This window comes from Beta vulgaris, chromosome 8, assembly GCF_026745355.1.
Source record: "Beta vulgaris subsp. vulgaris cultivar EL10 chromosome 8, EL10.2, whole genome shotgun sequence".
NCBI classification, from domain to species: domain Eukaryota; kingdom Viridiplantae; phylum Streptophyta; class Magnoliopsida; order Caryophyllales; family Amaranthaceae; genus Beta; species Beta vulgaris.
Genome location: NC_079209.1, coordinates 24,353,291 through 24,377,739, shown reverse-complemented (window position 1 = coordinate 24,377,739; position 24,449 = coordinate 24,353,291). Strand labels below are relative to the sequence as shown.

General features: G+C 37.0%; 1 protein-coding gene across 3 annotated transcripts; it reads left to right on the top strand.

Moving 5' to 3' along the window:
- The first annotated feature begins 257 nt into the window (after nucleotides 1-257).
- Nucleotides 258-23,783, top strand: LOC104883078 (phospho-N-acetylmuramoyl-pentapeptide-transferase homolog). Of its 3 annotated transcripts, none has more exons than XM_010667531.4 (8): nucleotides 258-674; nucleotides 2,622-2,696; nucleotides 2,830-3,056; nucleotides 10,258-10,705; nucleotides 10,833-10,897; nucleotides 11,747-11,940; nucleotides 21,925-22,103; nucleotides 23,066-23,783. In XM_010667531.4, the coding sequence occupies exons 1-8, from the start codon at nucleotides 543-545 to the stop codon at nucleotides 23,255-23,257; spliced, it is 1,512 nt and encodes a 503-aa protein (XP_010665833.1). In that variant the 5' UTR covers nucleotides 258-542; the 3' UTR covers nucleotides 23,258-23,783. The 3 variants fall into 3 exon arrangements, with proteins under 3 accessions (XP_010665833.1, XP_010665834.1, XP_010665832.1); XM_010667530.4 differs by having other exon boundaries at nucleotides 260-674; nucleotides 21,895-22,103; XM_010667532.4 differs by lacking the exon at nucleotides 2,622-2,696 and having other exon boundaries at nucleotides 259-674; nucleotides 21,895-22,103.
- Nucleotides 23,784-24,449: the final 666 nt, after the last annotated feature.

Genomic DNA, 24,449 nt, shown 5'->3' with positions numbered 1-24,449 from the left:
GGGGTAAAAAATATAAAAAAAATAACAGAAAACTTGCTAAAAATTAAATCATGTAACTTTATTAAGGTCATATGACTAACTAACCTGATATAACATGTTGGTAACGTGCTAGGTTCAATCAAAATTAAAACCTTCATATTTAAAACCTCCACAAATCAGTCAATAAATCAAATCTTTTACTTCTAAAAATTATCACTTAAAATTGGGACCCTTTTTATTATAACCTACTTTGTTTTGGCAATTTAGGAAAAGGTTTTAAAGTTGTGATCTATTAGAACGAAAACCGGTCGTGCCAATCCATGGCGGAGCCAAAGGTCCTTGAAAAGTGTGCCGGTACCCCCCTTTTGTTCCTCTTTTACCTGCTTCCAACTTCTCTACCTTCCAATTCTATTCCATTTCACCTCCACTCCTCCACCCACCTATATTCCTCTCCTCACGCCAAACGCGCCCTTACAGATTGGCTCTCATTTTATCATCTTCTTCTCCTACTCATTTTCTCCGCAACTTCAATCAACTAGCATCTTCACTAATCACTAATCACTATGGTAGTCATACCATCACAAATTTCTTCTCAGCTTCGATTTCCTCACGATCTAGGGCTTTTTCGATCTCGCAATTGCGGGAAAGTTCCTCAAATCCTTTTATTTTCTCCTAGTTATTGCGGTTGCCATCAGGTACATAATAAATTAAGATTCATGATCATCAGCTTTCTTTTAACTGCATGTTACTCTTAAATTGATGTGATTTTTTTCTTGACTTTGTACCTTATGCTGTTGAGAACCAGCTGTGTTGCTTATTTAAGAATGCAAATTGTTTATTGTTTGAGGCACTTTAATGTGTGAAAGAGCAAAGTTTATTAAAAAAAGTTTGGTTGGTTGTTTGAAGCTGGATTTATGATTTTGAAGGCTTAATGTAGTCTGTTATGCAAATGACCATCATGGTGAAGCTAGGATAATCCACCTTTTTATTTTTTGTTCATGATAGTTACTTAGTTAGTGATTGTATATTCAACAACAAATGATGTGTAGAGTCATATATATATATATATATATATATATATATATATATATATATATATATCACTTAAAGGAAATTAGAGATATTAGTGATTAAAGTTATGCATTGACAAATGTGTTTGGAGAAGTGTGCCAAGTACATAGAAATAGAGGAAATATTAGCAGAAAAATATGGTCAAAGCTAGTCTATGTATAGTGAATAATTCCAAACATCACCAATTATAAAAGAATGGAGGAAGTATGATCTAGGCACAAGCTGCACAACACTCTTCTCTCCGGTATCCTGTGGTAAACATTTATGCATTTGGCTAAAAATTAGTTGGCTAAATAAAAGGATAGATATAGAGAGTTAGTTGGTGCCGTGTAGATTGGGCTTACGAAATTGCGTCTACTAGATTCATGGTACAAGAATTTCTTAATTGTTAATGTGCTACTAATAATACATACTAGTATATCACAGTAGCATTTTATGTAATTATAAGAAAAATTAATGGTGTTTTGGGGGATTTGAAGAAAAAGAAAAATATGGGTTGTTTTAGGAAGATGCGAGAGTCATATGCAATTATGTGCATATCATTGTGATAAATTAGTGATTATTGTAATTTCGTAAGCTAAAATGCACCAAAATGTTCATACTCGAAGTTTATAGTTTTGACCAAAGATGCTATCATAATTTGATTTAAGGCTTTTTTGATACTTATTTTTGTGATGATATGTAAGAGGATATTCAACCAACTTACAAAGCAAATTGATGGAGGTCCACTTTTTGGTAATTACCCTGTAGTGCAATGAAATAACTCTAAAGGGACATAGTTGATTAATTTTGAGAAATGTTCTATATGTGTGTTTACCAAGTCACTTCCGTCAACTTTGAATTTCTTTTAGAAGGCACAGGGTGGAAGAATTAATTTTTCTGTAAAAGTTGATACTATCAGATGATGAAACACATGTAATTTAACCATTTAAACAACTGTTATTTCTTTTTCATTTCTATTGGGCTCAAATTTGCTCATAGCACACGAAAGAGAATTCATCTTTTGCTAATTGTTACTTCTTACACGTTGTAATGATATTAGGATAGACAGTAGTTTTTGGCATAACTGTTGCCGTGATTGGAATTTAGTTACATTTCCTCTTTGCTTTTTAGAAACAAAATATACTCTTCGTCCTAAAAAATGGATCACATTTGACTTTTGTAGCGAATCTTGTTGTTTTTAACTTGTAATTTCTATCATTGTATCAGAATAAAAATTATAAATGATATTCTTTAAACCAATTTCTTTTTAAGATTAATGTAGACTTGGTATCACAATTCAACACAAAATTTGACAAATCTATGCTTTAAATGAGGAATCCTTGATCACTAAAGGCAGATAGGGGCTCTGATTTTGGATGGTGGTGGTATTTTGAATTTTTGATGAACTACGAAAAGAAAGAGAACCACAAAAAGTCAGCAGTAAATATTGGATCGTGAGGCTTTGGCTCAATTTTGATGCTCTCATTATTTCATAATCAATACTTCGTATGAGTTATAGGGTGTTAACTGTTATCTATTTCATCCAAATATGAAATATGTAAAGAATAGTCTCCTTTATCAATAAACAGTTATGGGTTACCAAAATCTGGAAGCAAGGATACAATTTGAAGCATGATGTGATTCAGTCTAGGTCCATGGATGAGGTATTCAGTGCTAACCTTCATTTGATTTTTCTCTTGCTTTATGCCATTAGCGTGACATGATGACCTTTAACTTAGGGCTTTTTTTAATAGAAAATTTGTGTCCGATTGATAAATTGCATGTATTTTTTTCTAGGGTTCACTAGGTATACCTTCATTTGGTGATTGGGGAAACAATGAGGGAACTAGTGACTACATGATATTTTCAAGTGATGGAGAAGATAGCGATGGGGAGATTTTGGTGACACCTATGAACGATGTTGATATGCCAACAATAAAAAAGCAGTTTGTTACTTCAGAAGATGCTTTGATGGCCACAGCATCCAGGCTTGCCTTGCTTGGGCGAATGCATAAGAAAGACAGGTAAATAGGCAAATGCCAATTGTGGTCTGACACCTGACCTACTGGTACCTTCAATGAAGTGGATGAAGGAGTAGAATAAAGAAGGATACATTAACCAGGACTGCCACAATGTATTAATCTTTCTGATAAATTTCGGTCAACAAAGAATATGTTTACATAGTCTAAGGGTGTTTCTATCCTTTATATCCAATTGCTCTTAGGTAATATTTTGGAACTTTGGATCTGGAGTTGTAACTATAGTGCTAAGGAAAAGTGAAACTACTGATGAACCACGTAAGCTATGAGAGGAATCCAAAGTCTACAAAGGAGGCAGCCGTAGATTAATTTGTTATAATGGGAACTGAATTTGAAGAAATACTTTCTTTTATTCCTTTTACTTGCAACATAGGGTGATGCACAAGTTTTTAGGGAGCCCAAGCTATAGGAGAGAGATGAAATAGGTCGGCCATGTGATGAAGAGAGAGAAAGAAAAGCCAAATAAGATAATGTTGCATGTATTCTAAAACATCGAAAAATGGGAAGTATTGCAACTTGCAAGTGAAGAATGGAGGATGTGTATATTGTTCTTGGGGGTGGTTTTGTAGGTGGGCTGAGTGGGTTATACTGTTTTCATGGATCACCATGTAGGGAGAGTGTTTAATGACTTATCAATAGACGGCGATGGAAATGGGAACGAGAATGGAAAATTTTTAAAATTCAGGATTTGGTTTCGATAAGGAAAGGGTAAAAGTATAGAAGCCCATAAAATTAGAAGATATATAGTAGGTACTGCATGTTTATTACGTGTTGTTGGACCACGCAATTGCCCTTTTATTGCCAATAAAGTTCTTGTATGTTTGCTGTTGAACATGGAGATGTAAGGGGTAGAAAATTATTGCGGATGTGGTTGGTCAAGCCATACCATTTTAACACATTCTAGATTAAGAATATGTGAAGCCTCATTTCCTCACTCCCCTTGGTACAATATTGACATAATGGAATACGCGCTGAAATCATGGCAGGTTTCTGCTATGAATTGACATTTTAGGGGAGGGTAATTTAGGTATTATCATAATGAGTAGCTTGGAGAATAAGCCAGGTAGTTGTGCTAAGGTAATTACACTATATATAGGGATAATTAGAGAGAGAGAAGGGTATGTTGAAAATTGTTAAGGAAAAATTGGGTGAGCTCTTGTAGTTCAATTGGGAGAGAATCAAGCCTCTCGAAAGCTTGAATATCAGTTACTTTTGCTATATTTTACTATTACTATTCAATCAAAGTTCATCTTCTTCCTTAATCTCTCCATTTTACTATTATAATCTGCCCAAGCTATGTTAATTCATAGCAAATGGTATAATTATTTTGGGAGGCTAATCTACTGATTTTCGCATTTTTCACAAAAAAAAAAAAAAGAGAGAAAATGCAACAGATTCGAAATCTGGTTAGAGAGGGATTTGCAGAAATTATGTGGAGCTTGAACCCTTGTTATCCACATCTGAGGAAGCTGCAAGTCATCCGATATGAGCTTCAACTTCCTTTGTTTGATGGACAAAATCCAGAGGAATGGGTTGGTGAAAATGAAAGTTATTTTCATCTTTTATGGTTCAGTGAAAAGGAGAAATTAGAGGCTGCAATTGTCGGACTTGAAGGCGAGGCGTCGTCGTGGTTCCAATGGGAGCACCATCGTCGACCATTCTACCGGTGGGAATAATTGAAGGCGCTGGTTGCAAGACGTTTTTGTACAACGTCGACAAAATCTTGACAAGGGTGGTCACATTCGAATAGGGCAGCAGACATGGTGGAAAACCACACTAAATTGTGGGGGCAGTTGTGGTCAATGTGGTGCTGGAAATCACATAGCACAAGTGGCATAGGGAGACTCATTACCTATGCGAGAAGGGCAGAAAGGGGAATTCCATCACAACAAGACAAGGGCTAAGAGAATGACAACTAGTGGGGCCGAATATTCTTGGAATTCTGTACCTAGCACTAATTATACCATTGTGATTAGGTTTCCAAGAAGAATGATGTAAGGGAGGAGGAAATTTTTTATGCAGTCGATATAAATAGTAGGAATTGTAATAAGTTTAGGCATAGTATAGTTTTGATATTTAATAATGTGGTTAGGAGAGCACTCACCTCACAAAAGTGAGCAAGTGTTGTATTGATTAAGGGATTTTTCCCCAATATTATAAACTTTTATGCTCTTTAATATGATCTCCAATAACTTGGTATTAGAGCAAGGCTGAAATCCTAATAAAAAAATAAGCTTTCTTCATAGGCATCCAAATTTCCCAATTCCACATATCTTGGAACCCATCCTAGCTTAGCACCACAAAGTCTTTTCCTTAGTTAATTCCTTACCTCCATTCAAAGGACATGAACATGCCATTGTTTTGGAAGAGGGAAGTGATCCATTTGTGTGAGGCCCTTTAGGTATCCTCAAATACAAGAGGATGAGATAGAAAGGCTATTCATGACATGTTGCACGCAAGCCCAATCAAACCCTCATCTAGCCGTTTTTCAAGCTTAGTCTTACTTGTGAAGAAAAAGGATGGGTATGGTCTGGATAGGGTAAGGATAGATCATTACCCTTATCCTAATTTCTGGATGTAGACCCATACCCTTAGTTTTAAAAGGCACAAGGCGAAGGGAGGCGCAAGGCGAAGGCACGCGCATCTTGTAGGTGAGGCGCACCTTTAGTGATAAACCTTAACAAGAAATCATAAAATATATTTTACACTCAAAGTACATAACAATTAATAAAGACAAAGTATTAGCCGCTGTAATTAAAAACAAATACATGCTGATTGTAAAATTAGCTATTATAAAATATACCACCTACTGTTTTTTTAAAAAATATTCCGAACAATGCTAAGAAGTACATGATTAGAAGTGAGGTTCATTAGAAAATAAAAAGTGAGAAGTGACCACATAACAGACGAGAAGAGGAGATGTGAAGAAAAAACGAAGAAAGAGACAAAAGAAAGAAGAAGAAAAAAGAAAAATAGAAAGAGAGAAAAAGAGAGCACGTGATTATGTGAAGTCATTATCCTTATCTTGGTAGTGGGGTACAACTCACGACTCAAAGTAATTAATGGCCATATCAAGCAACTTGGAACCTTAACGAAAAGTAGAGAAGATCATTGCAAATTATGTAGCGGTTTGGTCGGCTATCGAAAATTTATATTGGCGACGGCTATTGGAAATTTGGACTGCCAGTAACCGTGGAGCGGTTTGGTCCACAGTCACTGTCATGAAGATTGACTTTCGATTGTGACTTTTACCGAATTCTCAAAACTAGGGTTTCATAAAATTGGGGATTTTTTATTTAGGATTTAAATTGAAGCAATTTATGCAATTAAATGGTCGATCGTGCTCGAATTTAACTCCTAAAGCATGGGTAAGTTTTAATTTATAGAAAATTTCATGATTTTTAGTTTTAAACTCAGATCTCCTTTTTCTCTCTCGCGTTTTCCCAGTAAGCGTCCAAGGCGATCGCCTAGCGCCTACTTGGCGCTCTCGTAGGTCGCTTTGCGTAGGTCTTCGGATGCGATTTTCCTCACGAAGGCGCGCTTTTTAAAACTAAGCCCATACCCTACCCATACCCATAGAGTAAATTTTCTTAGGACTCTTACCCTTACCCGTAGGGTCTGGGGGCATGGGTAGGGTCTAGGGTCTATAATGGGGTTAATACAAATTTTTTTCCCGCTTAAATTTTCACGTGTATGTATATTTTTCAAGCATAATTCAATATATAAACCTGTTAATTAGCACACAAAATATCATATTACATAGGAATACACATTCTCCCCACATCCCAAAAGTCTCATACATCCAAATATTAATAAAGAAAATAATTCAAAGTGAAAGAGTGAGATACTGATAAGATGAGACTATGAGAGTGCAATTAGGATAAGGGTTTGAGGATTTTATTTTAGCTGGAAGGCTTCTTTATATCTGTTATATATTTAGTATATATATTTATTTTCATTTTCAAAAAAGTTAAAAATATACTCCCTCCATCCTAGATTACTCTTGACACTTATCAGGACACGTAGTTTTAGATGATAAGTTGTTTGGTTATCAATTGTTATTTTATTGAAAAGTAGATGTGATAGGACATAGTAGTTAGTAAAAGTAGTATTATTTTATTTTAAGGAGAGAGAATGTGGGCTATGGTTAGAGTTGGTAGGTAATAAGAGTGGTATTATTTTATTTGGAGGAAAAAGAGTGTGGGCCAATAGTTAAAAGGTATAATGATTAAAATAATAATGGGTCATATACCAAAATAGAAGTGTAAAGAGTATTCAGATTAAAAAAAAAGTGTAAAGAGCATTTTGGGACGGAAGGAGTATAATTTGTTTGAGCGGAGATATGGGTAGGGTTTGGTTATTGAGAAGTGGACCTTTACTGATAGTATCAAGACCCATACCATACCCTTACCCATAGGGTCCAAAAAATAAAGACCCATACTCTTAAATTAGGGTAGGGTCTCAGGTAGGGTCCTAGACCCATTGCCATCTCTAGCACAACCACTTTTCAATCCCTTCTGAATAATATTTTCAAGCCGTATGTCACAAAATTCATCCTTGCCTTTTTTGATGCAGAGTCACATAATTCGCTTCCCATCCCCACGAATTGCGATTGTGTTTACTCGTTCCAATTTGCGGTTCATTAGCGTGCCAAATCATGGTTCATGAATTGGAATGACCAAATCAGCGTAGTTACCTCTTAGACGTCATCTTCTGTCCATGATTGGAAGATCAATTGCAAGGAGAAAAGCAAGATTTAACGAAAATTTCAGATCTAGGGCACAAATGGTAAGCCCTTAGATCTGCAAATTGGAGATGTAATTCACTAAATCAAGGCTTTTATTGTTGGGGCTTTCATCAAGGAGGGTAAGGTGAGTCAATCGGGTAAGGTGAGTCAATCGGTGTGGTTGCCGACATCTTTTCCGGCCAGAGCAGGCACTTCCGGTAGTTGCTGCCATGGTTCAAACATGCAATATGTTTTCCGGCGAGACCAACACTTGGTAGCATACACTTTTACGGCAAGGGCTTCGGATTTGTCCATAAAACTAGACCATTTTCTCAGTTCAAGGTTGAAGATGTGGCTGAAAATTTTTAAACTTTGTATGACCATTAAATGTTCTTTTTTTTAATAGGGGCGTAGTTGGGTATGATAGTATGGCAGATGGAAGCCTCATCTCTTTTTGTTTTTTCTTTGACAATTATAAAATACTTCTCAAATTACCAACTACTCTCTCCGTCCCAAAATATAGTTCCCATTTCCCTTTTTTCACGGTAATTTATGCAAGTAGAATCTAAGAGGGATAGTAAAGATTTTTTGTTTATTCAAATAAATGTTGTGTGGGAAAAAATGATTTTAGGAGAGAGAATGGAGAATAATTGGTGAAAGAACATTAATTGTAACATTTTGGTTGAATAAACAAAGAAAAAAAAAAAAATTCAAGAAGCAAATAAATGACGGGACACGATTTTTCTAGATAAATTACGGAAAGATGTGGAATTAAATATAGAGATGGGAACTATATTTTGGGACACCCAAAATGGAAATGGGAACTATAATTTGAGACAGAGCGAGTAATTTTTAAAGCGTATTCCGAATACACCTATCAAACCGAAATTCACCAAGAGGTAGCGACTCCGTGTTTCGGATCTTATGTGACACTGCTTCGATGCTACACCTGAACTCGTCAAAGAACACCTTGACCTAGCCTTATCTCAGTTAGCTCACCATCACCTTTATCTTAATGCTGATAAGTGTGTGAGTTTAGGAAGACTGAGATAGCCTATTTGAGGCATGTCATATCAGCCTACGAGGTACTTGTTGATCAAACCCAAAATTGAGTGGCCTGTACCTAAAGATTTCAAGGGGTTGAGAGGCTTTTTGTGACTCACAGGTTATTATAGAAAGTTTGTTTCTGGTTATGCTAGAAGTGCCTCACCTCTGACCCAACTCAAAAAAGACAACTTCACATGGTCCTCAGAAGCTCACCAGGTCTTTGACAACTTAAATTAAGCCATGACTGCTGTCCCTACTTTAGCCTCCCTTATCTTTCTAAGACCTTCATAGTTGACACAGATGCATCTAGTTATGGGATTGGGGTATCCAAATTTCTCCTAAGATGACCATCCCATAGCGTTTTTTAGCCAAACTCTTGGTCCAAAGGCCAACATGAAATCTATTTATGAAAAAACTCATTACCTATGTGAGAAGGGCAAAAATGGGAATTCCATTACAACAAGACAAGGCTGAGAGAATAACAGCTAGGGACGCAGAATATTCCTGGAATTCTATACCTAGCACTAATTATAGTATTATACCGTTGTGATTAGGTATCCTTCTAGCAGAATGGTGTAAGGGAGGAGGAAGCTTCCTGTGCAGTCATTTGGCAGTATAAATAGTAGGTGTTGTGATAAGTTTAGGCATAGAAGAATGTGATATTTAGTATTGTAGTTGGGAGAGCACTCACCTCTCAAAAGCGAGCAAGAGTTGTATTGATTCAGGGCTTTTCCCCGTTAATATAACCTTTTATCCTCTTTATGTCCCCTAAAAACAGTGTCTTCATCTGATTTCCAGCATGTAGATATATAACCATGAATTATACTTTTTACATCACCATAATAACAACATGCATCCAGCCTTTGAACCTATGGGGACATCAAGATTTTCACATAGAACAGGAAGAACCTTTTATCTTAAACTTAAGGATATTTTGTGAATTTCCATGTGCATGTCGTCGAGAGCATCCAACCCTGTCCAATGTTAACTGTTGTATAGGAATCATCGAAATGCAATGGCTTTAAGTAATGAGTAATGAGTAATGTTACTCGTCAAGCTATCACTTGTATTGCACTGTGAAGTATGAAAATCTACAGGATTTCCCATATATGTGTTGGCTAGGATACAACAAGACGTATGAAACCATATAAGATAACAAGTTTAGAACAGAACAACAACTGTTTATAGTGCTTGTGAAAATTCAATGAATTTTTTGTCGATTGATACGTTCTCAAATAGTCACTGTGTTACCATCATTGATTTATCAGTTTACAGCTGGCAATTTGATTTCCCTAGGACTTTAGGAGCCAATTGAATTTACATTTTGGTGTTTCGTGTGGGATTGTACTAGATAATTGTAACTTGAAGCTGCTCGTTTCTTTTTGCTGATAGATTTTCCTTCTGTTTATGCAGGGTTATGTATGGATTTGTTTGCAATTTGGGACTTATCATCTTCTTGACATTATGTCTTGGTTTTGTAGACTGGTGCGCTTGGCGTATTGTTAGAAAACCCTTGGATGCTTTTTACTTTTTGTCACCCTTTTTGGCCTCTGCATCCTTAGTAGCATGTGCAGGCTATGTCTTTGTTCCAATTCTTAAAAGATTCAATATCCGTAAGAAATTCAGGAGGAAATGGCCTTATATGCATTACTCAAAGAAAGGAACGCCAACAATCGGTGGACTATTCTTCATACCTATAGGGCTTGCTGTTGCTAGAGTTATGGGAGGCTCTTCGACCGAGATCTCATGTACATTATTAGTGACCTTGGCATATGCTGTGATTGGTCTTCTTGATGATATATTAGGCCTCATAAAACCTGATAGTTTTGGTTTATCTCAAAGGATAAGACTTCTATTGGAGGTGAACACTTTAGATGCCTGTTTAACTGGAATATCATCAATGTCGTATTTTTCTTTACCAAAAAAATAATTCTGCATTCTTGAGGTTGCAGGGTTTTTTTTTAATGTGTTTCTTTTTTGTTTCATAGGTAGCTGTTGCAGCATGGTTTTCATTTTGGCTGTACACCCACAATATATCATCACCTTACGGCATGTATACTTTCTCGTTCTATTTGATCAATATTCAACTGATGGCATCTCAGATATTTATTGTTGCGGTAATAAATTCAGAAGATTATGTAATCTCTGAAATCATTCTGTAAAATATGAAAGGGAAATTTACCAATCTTTGTATCTTTTTCATATTCCCATTCTGTCTGAGCTTCATGGCATAACTTTTGAGTCGATCCACCTATCCAGAACATAAATGACACTATGTTCTGAAGCATTATGCTTAAGCCCTTGGCAATTGCCCAAATTGCAAAAGGACTGTAACAAGTAGAGTTTATGAAAATTTGTAATAGAAGATTTGTATCAAGATCTTGCTATCAAATTTTGTGCATTTGAACTGGCTTAGGGAAGTTGAAAAAGCACAATGGTCATGTTTGTCATTAATTGTCCGTAATTCTAGTATCAACTGTTAGGAGCAATGAAGAATGAATTAGCTAGAATACCACATATCGCTACCTCAAAAAGATTGCAGTGTTGAAAAATTTAAGATTAGACATTATTAGCAGTACACAAGTTTGTGCAATGTTGATTTTATAGAGCCTGTTTATTTATTCATGATTATAGTGATTCAACCATATACTCTCTTTGGATGACTGGGGCCATATTTAGGATAACTATCTCTTGGAGTGGGGCATGCTTTTGAGCAGATATGATAGCAATAGCTTTTGTCATTAGAAATTTAGATGTTTAGCGCAAGCATTTTTTTGTATTTTATGCTTGCAGTCATCTACTTTTAAGTTCATATGTAATTTGGGGACTTCAATAGTGTATGTATTTAATGTGATCATAATCAAATTCTCATCTAATTTCATATATTGCAATTGGGCTGCAGGAAAATGCTGATTCCACTACCTGCATGTGCTGGCCTTGTGAATCTGGGACCATACTATCTCTTGTTGATCGTATTTACATTTATTTTGATGACGAACGGTCATAAATTAACCGACGGACCGGATGGTTTTGCTGGAGGCACCTCAGCATTGGCATTTGCTGCGATGTCTGTAGCAGTGCTTCCAATATGTTCTGGTGAGTAGACATACTTTGGGGTTTAGCAGAATCTGCTAAAACCACTAATTATAATTGCAAAAATGACTATATACTTATACTACGTTTGTTTCCAATTACATTTGATGCTATTCTCTTTCTAGAACCTGCTACGGATATTGCAAAAATGAGAGCAAACACTTGTATATGTGTTTCCAGTCACCTTAATGCTATTCTGCTCTGCGCTTTGATGAAGAAAACTTGATTCCACTGAGAGCTTGTCTGATCTTTATATTTTTTAGTTTTTTTTTTATAAAACCTTTGTTAGATTGCTTAGATGATTTATCAACCCTCCTCCATCTCCTCCCGCCGCTTAATAAACATAAAGGGAAATAAGGGGAAGAAAAAAAACTGTATGCTACTATTGGATCAAAAATCTTTATCTCAATCCTTCAGACTTGATTATATTCACAATTCATATGCATTGGAGTGTATATGGATCGAGGTCCACTTTCAGGAACTTGTAAAAATTATCTGCATATGCCTAAGTGTCTTTTCATGGTTTCTTTAGCAGATCAGCCTCATTAGTACATGCCTGCTTCATAGATACAAGCCTTATGCTTTTGCTTATAACTTGTTTGTTGATATATCTGTCCTATACACTTACTAAAGAGTTTGTTAGAATATATAAGTTTAGACAGTCTCTTAAATTAATGTTCTGCCTGAGAAAGCCTTTTTCATAAGAAGGGTACTTCAATGGTTGCTCTCCTATAATTGATTGGTTGGAAATTATCTGGAAGGTGCCTATACTTCTGGTACATGAGCATCGTCCTTTCTAGGAAGTCTTTTTTACTTCCCTTGTCCACGGAGGCGTTTGGCTTTGATCACGATTGGGTACCATGCTAGAACACATTTCTTCTTATAAATTGCCCATGTAGTCATCATACATGCGAAGAAAGGTTGATGTTTTGGATGTATCTCTTGCTTGTCAAATAATTGGAGCATTGGTTTGCTAAATACTTGTCAATTGCAAGCACCTTGCCCGCACAGTTGGCAAAAGCAGCAAACAGAAGCTTCTGAAGGACTATCAATCTTGGATGATTTGTGGTCTAAATCCTTTTTGCTTCATAGTCATCACATACTAAATTTTTGTTTACTACTACCTTAATTTATTATTATATTAGAAATAGTCAATTATAAAACTTAAAATTAGTATTAAATATTATATTATAAAATATTAATTTTGCCATACCCGTACCCGTGTTCAAATCTCGAAGAGAGTCTTCGTTTCCTGATTTTCTAGAAGTCTCGTACCAGACATTCGGATCCGTACCCACACCCGACACTCCTAGCCGAGTCCAGGTAACATAGCTTTAGGCTATTCACGGCAATGTTAGAGTTCAATCCACCAATGAACTGTCATGCACCAACCCAAGCCACCTATAAAGCTCACATATGTTTGGCACAACAAGGGGAAGGGCAATTCTGTTATAACTTGTGGAGTTAGTTAGAAGAATTGGAAAAATAGTGATTGCTAGGAGTTGTGACACGGGGAATTTGTTAGCAGGCCAGATGTCAAGGTCAGCAGAGGAAATGATTTCTAAAGCTGAGAAACTTGCTATTTCGCTACTGAAATACAAAAATTCACTTCCTTCTTTCAATCATCTCTTTTGCTCTGTGATTTACTCTCAATGAAATGTGCTGCCTTAACATGGGTCATGCCATGAATTCTTAAATGTTTGTTTCTGATCCTGTGTCGGCCGTCTTAAACCTTTGCAAGAGTGATCCATCTCACAAATTATGGGCCTTACTCAACTTACTTTTTGCTATCTTAGACCTTTTTCATCAGTTTTCTCCATTCATCTCTATCTTCAAGTGACTCTTCATCTACTTTGTAACGACTTGTTATTTTTTTAAGGTAATCTTTAGTTCTCTCCGTTCTTCTCTATCATATGTGCCTTCTACATCATTTCAACGCTTACTATAGTTAGAAGGTACCCCTTATTTTGGAATCTTCACCTTAGGGGATTGCCTTGATCATCTCATGTAGCTTGACGCTTTCATTCTGTTCATTCCTTATACGCCACTTTCGCGGCATCGCTGGAATGTGGCTGCATCTGCTATTTCTTCCTTGGATATGATTGATGTGAAAGTAAGTAAAATTGAAATAAGAGTTTTTAAGCTTATATAGTTCTCACCATTTCCCACCCTCCAGATACTTCCTTCCTTTAAAAGAGCCTTCGAGCTCCATATACTTTTCCAAGAGTAGGTACATGAAACACCAAGAGACGCTTGAAGAAAATCACACTGAGGATAATATTTTGCCTTCATGACTCGAGCAAAAAGAGAAGTAGGCTCACGAGAAAGACGCCAAGCCTGGCGCCCCAACAATGCATCATTGGAAACTGTCAGATCTCTAAATCCAAGACCTCCGAAGCACTTCAGCGTACATAAGGACTCCCAACTTTTCCCGTGAATTTTCCGATTAGAAGCCGAGCTCCCCCACCAAAAACGGGCCATAGCAGAATGAATCTTCTATCACAGAGCAAGGGAGTTCGTAGACCTTCATGAGATAGGTAGGGATGGCTTGAATAACAGATTTGAGTAGAATTTCTTTGCCGGCTCTAGCTAGTAACTTTTCCTTCCAACCTTGGAGTTTCTTCCAAATTCTATCCAAGAGAGCATCAAAAATGGATTTTTTCGATCTCCCTGTAATAGAGGGGATACCAAGGTATTTTCATGTTTCTCCACTTGCCGCATCTTTAAAATTCCAATCAACTCAGCTTTTTGTTCAATAGTTACTCTTCTGCTAAAAGAAACTTCAGACTTGTCATAATTAATTTTCTGCCTGGATGCTGCTTCATACTGGTTGAGAATATCAACAATTATAGTGCATTCCTCTCTGGTAGCTCTTGTGAACAAAAGACTGTCATCAGCAAAAAGAAGATGAGAGACTGCATGGCCCTTTGTGGCTAGCCTTAGCCCCATGGATCAATTTTGCCTGGACCTTACTCTGTATCATTTTTGAGAAAGCATCAGCAATCAGAATAAATAAATACGGGGAAAGGGGGTCACCTTGCGTGAGACCTCATCCTGGTTTAACTGAACCATAAACTCCTCCATTAAGAATGAAGGAGTAAGAAACAGAAGTAACACAATCCATGATCAGATTTACCCAACAACCATAAAAACCCATGGTTAGGAGAAGTTTGCGGAGAAAACCCCACTCCACTCTATCATATGCTTTGCTCATGTCAAGTTTCATAGCAGCAATACCTCGACGGCTCCGGTTCCGGTACTTCATAGAATGAAAAACTTCCATAGCGATGAGAGCATTATCAGTAATAAAACGACCCGGAACAAAAGCACTCTGAATTTCCGAAACAATAGAAGGCAGAAAATGTTTTAATCGCATAACTATTGTTTTAGAGATCAGCTTATACAACACATTACAAAGAGCAATAGGACGAAACTCAGCCGCAACAGTGGGATTTTTAACTTTAGGGATCAATGCAATATTAGTGTGGTTAATACAACTCGGTGAAATAAGCCCATGCAGAATACTACAAACAAAATTTGCAACATCATCACCCACAATGTGCCAAAAACGCTGGTAAAAGATAGCGTGCATATCATCAGGCCCGGGGGCTTTACAAGGATGCATCTGCTGAATAGCCGAAAAAAACTTCTTCTTTAGTAAAAGGGCGCAGCAAGCTCTGATTACAGACATCAGTAACAACAGGATGAACATGACTCAAGACCTCCGAAAAATTCATCTCAGATGGGTTCGTCGAGGTGAATATATCAGTAAAATAATTCCCAAAAATATTTTCAAGCGACTCCTCATCATCTCGCCAGATACCAGTATTGTCATATAACCCTGCAATGTGATTTTTTTTCCGTCGCTGAGATGCCTTATGATGGAAATATTTTGTATTTCTGTCACCGTCACGAACCTCAGAAACACGGGACCTCAAGTACCAATACGCCTCATGCTTCTCATGTAAATCATTGAGCTGTTTTTCAAGATCAGTACACTCTACGCAATTTTCATCGGAAATGTTTCTTTGTTGCGCCTCAAGCAGTTTCTTCTCAGTCTTGGTGATTTGAGAAATTTAACTTCCCAAACTTCTCTTTACTCCAAACAAGGAGACCACGCCCCAGCATCTCAAAACGAGAGAATAACCCACTCCCCACAGAATCGTCCCATGTTTTTTGAACAAAAGCTTCACAAGTCTCATCCAGCAACCAGTTGGTCTCAAAACGAAACCCCCTTCCTTTCCTCCCTCTCTGATTATAAACATGGCAGCGAGTAACAATGGGAGAATGATCAGATTTATAACGTAAGAGATTTTCAACTCTAACATCTGGAAACATATCTACCCATGTGGAGGAGCCCAAATATCTATCCAACCTTTCACGAATTTTGGTAGCTGCTGTATTACCACGTTCCCAAGTGAACCAGGGCCCAGAAGAGCCAAGATCACATAGTGCAAGATCATCCATAGTCTCACGAAAAGAATCCATAGCCCGCCGATGTCTATCCACACCACCTTCTTTTTCATCCGAGCAGAAAATTTCATTGAAATCCCCACCAAAAAGAATCGGAATTTCAGAATCCGCATGAAGATGACGGATTAAATTCCAAGTCTTGTATTTGTCTTCTTCCTTTGGCCAACCGTAAATACCCACAAAGCGCCATTTCTTATCACCATCCTCAATGTCACCACTTATATGATTTTGAGAGTAAGAAACAAGACTGAATTTTATTTCTTCCCTCCAAAAAATACACAAAACTCCAGCTTTACCAACACTTGAGACTCCAAACGCATTATGGAAACTCAACTTATCCTTCAAAGCTTTAACTACATTCTTTTTTATCATTGTTTCCGACAAAAAGATAATATCGGGGGCATAGGTGTGACTCCACCTCCGGAGTTGACGAACTGACCAAGGGTTGCCCATCCCTCGGCAGTTCCAGCATAGGGTATTCATAATGCTTGGCGGGGTTGGCTTTGGCCAACCTCCGCCTCATACATGGGCCCTGACAAATTTGCAGGGCTCAGCTTAGAACGCTTCGTTGCTTCCACAGATTTTTCACACTCCATACTATTGACCTCAGACACATTACGCTTCTTCAAAAAAATTTCTATATCCGTCTCCATATTTTTGGCTGACCCTTTTTCATCAAAAGCACCTCTCGCCAATCTCTTCCAGCCACGGGATTTCAGAATCACCTCTTTAGTACTGGTGAAAATAAATTCAGACTTCTCTTCATTATTCGAAACACAGGGTGGGGAAGGAGTTTGAGAGGGTGACAATGTGGAGGGTGGAGGGTATTTTAGGTGAGAGGTTGGGGGGGGGGCTGCTGTATAGGGAATGATACAGCCTCATCCATGATGGGAAGGGAGGTAATGAGAGTTGTGGATGGAGGTGTGAGAGGTTGTGTTGAAATTGAGGTAATTAAAGGTGTGGAGGGGGCCGTATAAGAGGAAGAGGGGTTGACTAAGTGGGAATTAAAGTGGTGCGAAGGAAGTTGGGGGGGTAGGATCAGGTATAGAGGTAGGAATGAGTGTGTTGGGAATCGTGGTGGGCAAAGTAGAAGTAGTCAACCCAGGTATCACTACTCCATTTAAAGCTTCTGGATCAAAACCAAAAATCACATTTAATTGGTTGGGAAAAGTTGCAACTTGATTTTCAGCATTATGAGTCAATGATGGGGGTTCGTTAATGTCACCAGAGTGGGGACAAAAATTCTGCACAGTCTGCCTGGTAGTGTTTAGGCCAGAATCTGAGTTATCTATAGGGAAAAGCACTTTTTTATTCATCCTGTACTTCCTTTCTTCCTGTACTTCTTTTGTTCTTCCTTTTCTAGGGGTCGCTTTAAGAGCCAAACTCCACCCCAAGCCCTCCTGTTTGTCTTCTTCAGCAAACCCATGACACTCACGTTCGGAGTGGCCCATGACACCACAAGCAAAACAGAAATAAGGTAATCTTTCATAGGCAAAATCCACCTGAAATTCACGACCCTTTTTATCCTTCAATTTACGATATCGTCTCAAAGGTTTGGTTACATCAAGAAGTACCTTAATTCTCCTATATCTCCCAAATCCCAATACATCTTCTTCAAGATCAAGAATCTCTCCCATGTTGCCAATTAGGGCTTTAACAATGTCATCGGAACGGTAATTAAAAGGAAGGTTTTTAATGCGGACCCAAAAGGGTGAATGAATAAGACTTACTTGGTCATGCTGTTCATCCCCATCAGCTTCCTTCAGGATGATGAGCATATTGTCGAAACACCAAGGGCGACCTTCTAACACCTTCATCATATCCTTCCAATGGTAGAACTGAAATGCATACAAATTAGGGCTTAATAAATAATAAAATAACTTTTGAAAATTCGGGGGTATTACAGATCGAGGGTGCACCATGAACGCCTATGTCATCATATTTGTCTGCTCGTCTTGCCGTATCCAAAAAATGTAGTTGTGCTCTCGAGCAAGGTGTAGGAATTGCTGCATCATGTCTCTACCATCCATTGTTTCCCTTCTATTATTTTCTTTCAGGTTGTACAAGTGTTTCATCTTAGGATGATCATCGGGAAATTTCTCATTAACGACTTTCATGATACTAGCAGGTCTAATGTGCTACTTTATCATATCGCGAGTGAAAACCTTTGCCGAGACCGCTAGGGTTGGTGGCCCTCACAGTAATGAATAAACTTGTGATTATGCATGCCACTTAACCCTGGATCTGCTTTGATCACCCATCCCGTTCGATCAGGGTAAGACAAAAACATAAGCCTAATTTTCGCTCTACACCCACATGCTTTTGTTTTGGTAGCTATACGTTCTGCTACGCTAAGATCCCTACCTTCACCTCGATATCTTTCACGCCGGTTACATCTCATATACACATACTCATTCCCATTGGATTCGAGTCTATGATTTGACGAAATAACCATCACAAACCCAATTTCAAGTGTCCTAGATTTCACCCAAGCTTGTATTTCCTTTTTGTCACCCCCAAATCGTTTCATTATAAAACATGTGATTATAGTCTACATAATCACCCCCAAAATCCGGCAAATAAACCTATAATATTTAAACATATAATGATCATTACCTAAATTTTTGCACGATGATTATAATTAATTCCAATACTAAGAAAACATGAATTTTAACTTATAATTACACAACATTAATGTATTTTCACATAAATAATCAGAAACACTCACTTTTAACATATTACATTAATTGATTATAATTACTAATTATACTAATTTCCATGTTAAAATCACTGAACATTACAATTAAAAAAAATATAATATTCGAAAAAGGTGTTTTTTTCCGAATATTATGTTTTTTTCGAAAATATATAAAATAAACACATAATATTCAAACATAAACACACATTATTCGTGATTTTATATAAACACATATTATTCGAAATTAAACAGAATATTCAAAATAAATACATAATATTCGAAAGTATATAAAAATGATGGAAATATGCACAGAATTCGAAACATAGGAAACGAAAAAGCATTTCGTTACCATGGTGACGAACGCCTTTTTCGTTTCCTCCACGGAAGAAACAAAGTTCTGGTTCGTTTCCTCCATGGAGGAAACAAAAAAGGACATCGTTACCATGGTAATCAAAAAAAATTTCAGTTCCTCGATGGAGGAAACGAAATTTTGAAATGTCACCAAGCGTGGTGGCCGGAAAAAAAAAATTCAAAAACTAACCACATTACATTCGGATGATGATGGCGGCGTTGACGGTTTTTCGTCGGACATTGCCACGGTGGTGGTTGGCCGCGGTAGTGGTGGCTCCGGTGATGGTGAAGTTGGCTCCCGGTGGTGGTCCTCAAGTTGGCCCCCGGTGGTGGAGCTCAAGTACTCCCAGAAAATGGTGGTGGTGCTCCGGTGGTGATGGTGTTCAAGTACGGCCAGGACTTGGTGGTGGTGGTGGTGGTCGGCCAAGTGACAAGCTAAGTGAAGTGAGTGAGTGGATGAGAAGTGAGAGAGGAAGAGTGCATGAGTTGAGTGAAGTGGGAGGGGCAAGGGAGGAATATAAAGGCAAAAATACGGGCGATTTTTAGTAAAGACGGGGTGGTAAATTGTGATAGGGACCTTTTAACAAGTATTAGAGTTAGTACACGAGATATGTATGTGAGCTTGTTCAAGTAAAATCAATTAGATGCAAAAATTATTCGTAAGTGTGTTGTACCATTCTATACATCTTTACTTAATAAGAGACCTCTAATGTGGTACAATGATGAATCAACATGGCTAATTATGCGAATTTATGAACTTAACATGCCTTGTGCTTGCTCAATGCTTGGTGCATGCTATGCTCTGCCCCTTATTGACAAATACGATGCTTTTTTTATTGAGCTATACTCCTTTGTGCATGAGTTCTTTCCGATAGATTCTAAAGGGTTATGTATATGCTACTTTTGACTTTAGAGAGATAAAAGAACTAGAAGTTCCATTGCTACATGGGTATTGTATATTTTGGAAAAATTTGAATTACGATTGGGCTTAATTCTAGGCTTGTTGGTGGGTCTTAGGTTGAGATGTCAAGATTAGGAGGGCATTTAGTTTTCTAGTGGAGTTATTGCTTGGAGTATAAGCGGATTAGATAAAGTACATTGTCCAATCCAACATTACTTGGTAAAGTTGTATAGAATTGACTTAAATTTAAGTCTTAGATTTTGGACTAGATTTGACTCAACCAATTTGACACCAAAGTCGAAAGTTGAGTATGTATAAATGTATTCATAAGCTGTAGTATGGCCACATCTTGAATTTGTGAAAATTTCAGTTTCTATGTATGATATTCAATGTGATGATGTTTAATAGATTTTGGTTTTTCCGTTATAAGCTTTATTCTAGCAAATTTTTGTTTAATTGTGAAAACTAAAAATTGGACCACATTGGGTTCAAGGTTTTTTTTTTTAATAAATGGAATTGTCAATTTCAGATTGGATCGGACTAGATTGGACTCATGAAAAGTAGATCGGAATGGACTATTTAGAAAATTCAATTTGAGTTCGAACTTGAAAGAAACAATCCTATATAAGGACAGAATCTAATACATCAAATTTCCCTGTCCTAGTTGTGGCTTTTGGTTTAGTGATTCCTTGAAGTCATTATCACTTCAGAGTAATCTTATCATATGTGGTCCTCACTCCTCAAAAGGGTTATTGGTATGTGCTTTCAAAATAGTCTTAATATGCTTATGCGCGAGGGGTAAATTTAACTACGTAATGCTCTTCATATAGAACTCTTATGGCTCATTTGGTAGGCATAGTAAGTGGTGGTAATTGTAATATATTTATATGTAATTTGTGAGGAAAAGTTTAATGTCCATGTTGATGTTAGTGTCTGCCCACCTCTAAGTATCTCTTCATCCTCATAATAGAGGTTGTATTGTATGTTAATGGAAAACTCTGAAGAAAAATAGATGTTTGGAAATGGTGTTTCAATATTATGGACATATGCATGAGGTTTTTATTCAAGTTCATTACCCTTTTTTTTAATGGTAAGGAGAAAGATCCTGACTACTTACAATGCTACATACAAATTCATTACCTTTTTATCTTCGAATTCAAGACCTCTAGGATCTAAGGTAAGAGTCTTGCCAAGTGACAAAGTACTACTTGGTTACAAATTCATTATTATTGTCCCCATTTATTGTTGGCTGTCAAAAGGGGCATCAACGTAAAAATTTGAGCATATGTTATAATCTCTTGTGGAGTGCTTAATATTGATAAAAATAATAATCAGCCTCTAGTTTTGCTGCATAATATATAAACTGTAAACTGGGCCTGTGCTTGCTTATTTATGCTTGAACTGACGTTTTGCATTGCTGTTTGTGGCTCATTTATGAAATCTTGATATCCTTGGTCAACCAATAATGAAATTTAATTCAAATATAAATCACCCAACCAATCCTACTTCTCATTGACTTTTATCTTGAAACTAGATGTTTCTGTGTTTGGAACATCAATGGCAGGTGCCTGTGTTGGTTTTCTTTTACACAACCGCTACAAAGCATCTGTAACTATGGGTAATACTGGATCCTTGGCATTAGGTGGAGCCCTTGCTGCAATGGCTTCATGTAGTGGCATGTTTATTCCGCTTTTCATTGCTTCAGGGATTTTGGTCGTTGAAGCGATTGCTGTGGTAATTCAGGTAGATATCTTTGTGAACTTTACATGTCTTCTACTGTTTTGAATATTCAAATTTACTTTACATTGTGTTAAGATTAGTCAATTTCACAATTTGCATAGTCGTCATCCTGCAGCAAAGACCAGTGTAACATAATTTGCTGTATAATCCACGGTTCGCCCAAAATGGGCCAAAATTTGGCGAAAGCAGACCATTATTCACTGTTTTAGATCGCAATTAGCGGGGGATAAGGGAATTATGTTACACTGGCAAAGACCCATTTATGTCCTTGTGACATCAAAATGCAAACTAAAGATGGTCTAAAATGTCCATTTGAATATATTATTAGGCTCTTGAACCTCCTTAGTTCTGATTCTCTTTCGTTTTTGTATCTTTTTCTTGTGTTGTTTGATTAATTCTTTCAGTGCATAATTAAGCAGGCAATAATGACCTATATGGTAGTTGATTTAGTCAGGGTAACGAGTTTGTGTCGCATCTTTAGCCAATGCAACATAGCTTCTACATACCCCCTAATTCCATAAAGGATTTTCGTGTTGTAAAATGGCCAACCTTCTATATTTTTTGCTGGAAGATAGAAGATAGAGCACATTTATTTTCAGGGTTAAAAAGATGGGTGGAGTGAAAATATTCAGAAATTTGCATAGGAAATCTAACACACTTAAAATTGGATAAAAAGGGAAAGATTTGCCAACCACGTGTTTCGAATTAGAGGGAGTGTTTTTTAAACATCACGCATATGAATTAAGCAGATAAAGGAGGGTTTGGACTTCGGAGTTTTTCATATGAATTTATTGCTAGTCCATGGTTTCTCCTTTTGTTTATGAAACTTATTAAACATACAAGTGCGAGACGTCAACATTATGTATATGTTGGTGGCTTGCTTGTTTTTGGCAACCCCAGAGGTGCTTGATTTCCAATCAATATAGGAGCTTTGTGTAGCATCTTTAACTGATCTTTTTTCTCAGATACTATTCTTCAGGATCACTGATAGCTTACAGGAGAAAGGACGCAAGTCACATAACTTTTTCCAAGTAGCTCCGTTGCATCATTACCTTGAAATGTGGGGAATGCAAAAATCATCTGTTGTCACATGCGCATATTGCATCGCATCCTTCTTGGCAGTTCTTGCAGGTTATGTGGGTCTGAATTCAGCGTAGCTTCTACAGGTTTTGACAATGGCCCAATCTTTTGGGACTTCTCTGTTTATTGTTCTTATCCTTCAACCCCCCCCCCCCCCCCAAAGAACTAGGTTAATTGAAATGAATAATGATGTATGGTGCTTGTATCTGTAGCCGTGTAAAAAAAATTCGTTGACAATTTTGACATTGTGACCATCTGAATCTGTAATTACAAATTGAAAAAGAATTGACAAGAATAATCCAAAATATCACCGTTTCGTTCAAAATAATCCCAACTATGAGTTATTATAGAATAATCCAAACTATTGGGAGTATGTTCTCAAAATAATCCAAACTTTTAATTATCCTATATATAATAGACCCAAAAGGGATCGTTGAAGGCAAGAAAAATAAAAGTTTGGATTATTTTGGAAAGGTACCCCAAATAGTTTGGATTATTCTAGAATAACCCAAAGTTCGGATTATTTTGAGCGGACCGGTCATAGTTAAGATTATTTCTGTCAATTTTTCCTATAATAATTTGAAAACAAATATTTGAAATAAATCTAACAGAAGCATGCAAAATAATCTATTGTCTGATATATATGTGAGACACAATAATCTTTTGTCTGATATATATATATAATCAAAGTTTCATGAAGTTTGACGCTCAAATCGTAAATGTTGGAAAGAGGGAGTACATTTTTCCAACTAGAACCGTGATTGTTGTTCAGTATTTATTATGGTGAAGTACTAGACGTAATCCCTCAATTATTAAATATAATTTCTTTTGTTTCGTAACTTGTATTTTGGTTCGGATAATGTTCCGGTCAGTTACATATAAAGTATCTTATTACTCGATAGCTTCAATTCACCGTCTAAGGTAACAAATCTTTTTATGTTCGATGAGTATCCTGATGGAGCCTTAATGTTGTACAGAGACTCGCAAAAAAGCCATTTCCCAGCTCTAGATAGAGTGTAGCAAGCCGGAGGCAAATAGTTCCTATCATCAGCCGACGCTTCTTGAATTTCCTCTTTTTTTCCCTTTCCTTTTCCTATGCTAGATATTTTTTCTTTTTTCTTTCTTTTCTTAGTGTCCCTCTTTTGAACCCATAGCTCTGGTCGAAGCCCCTCACTTTCCAGGTACAGTCGTACTCCTTTGTTATCCTTTGTCTCATGTTGAATATTCATAAGAGTCCCCAGAATTGCGTCACATACAGTTTTCTTTATG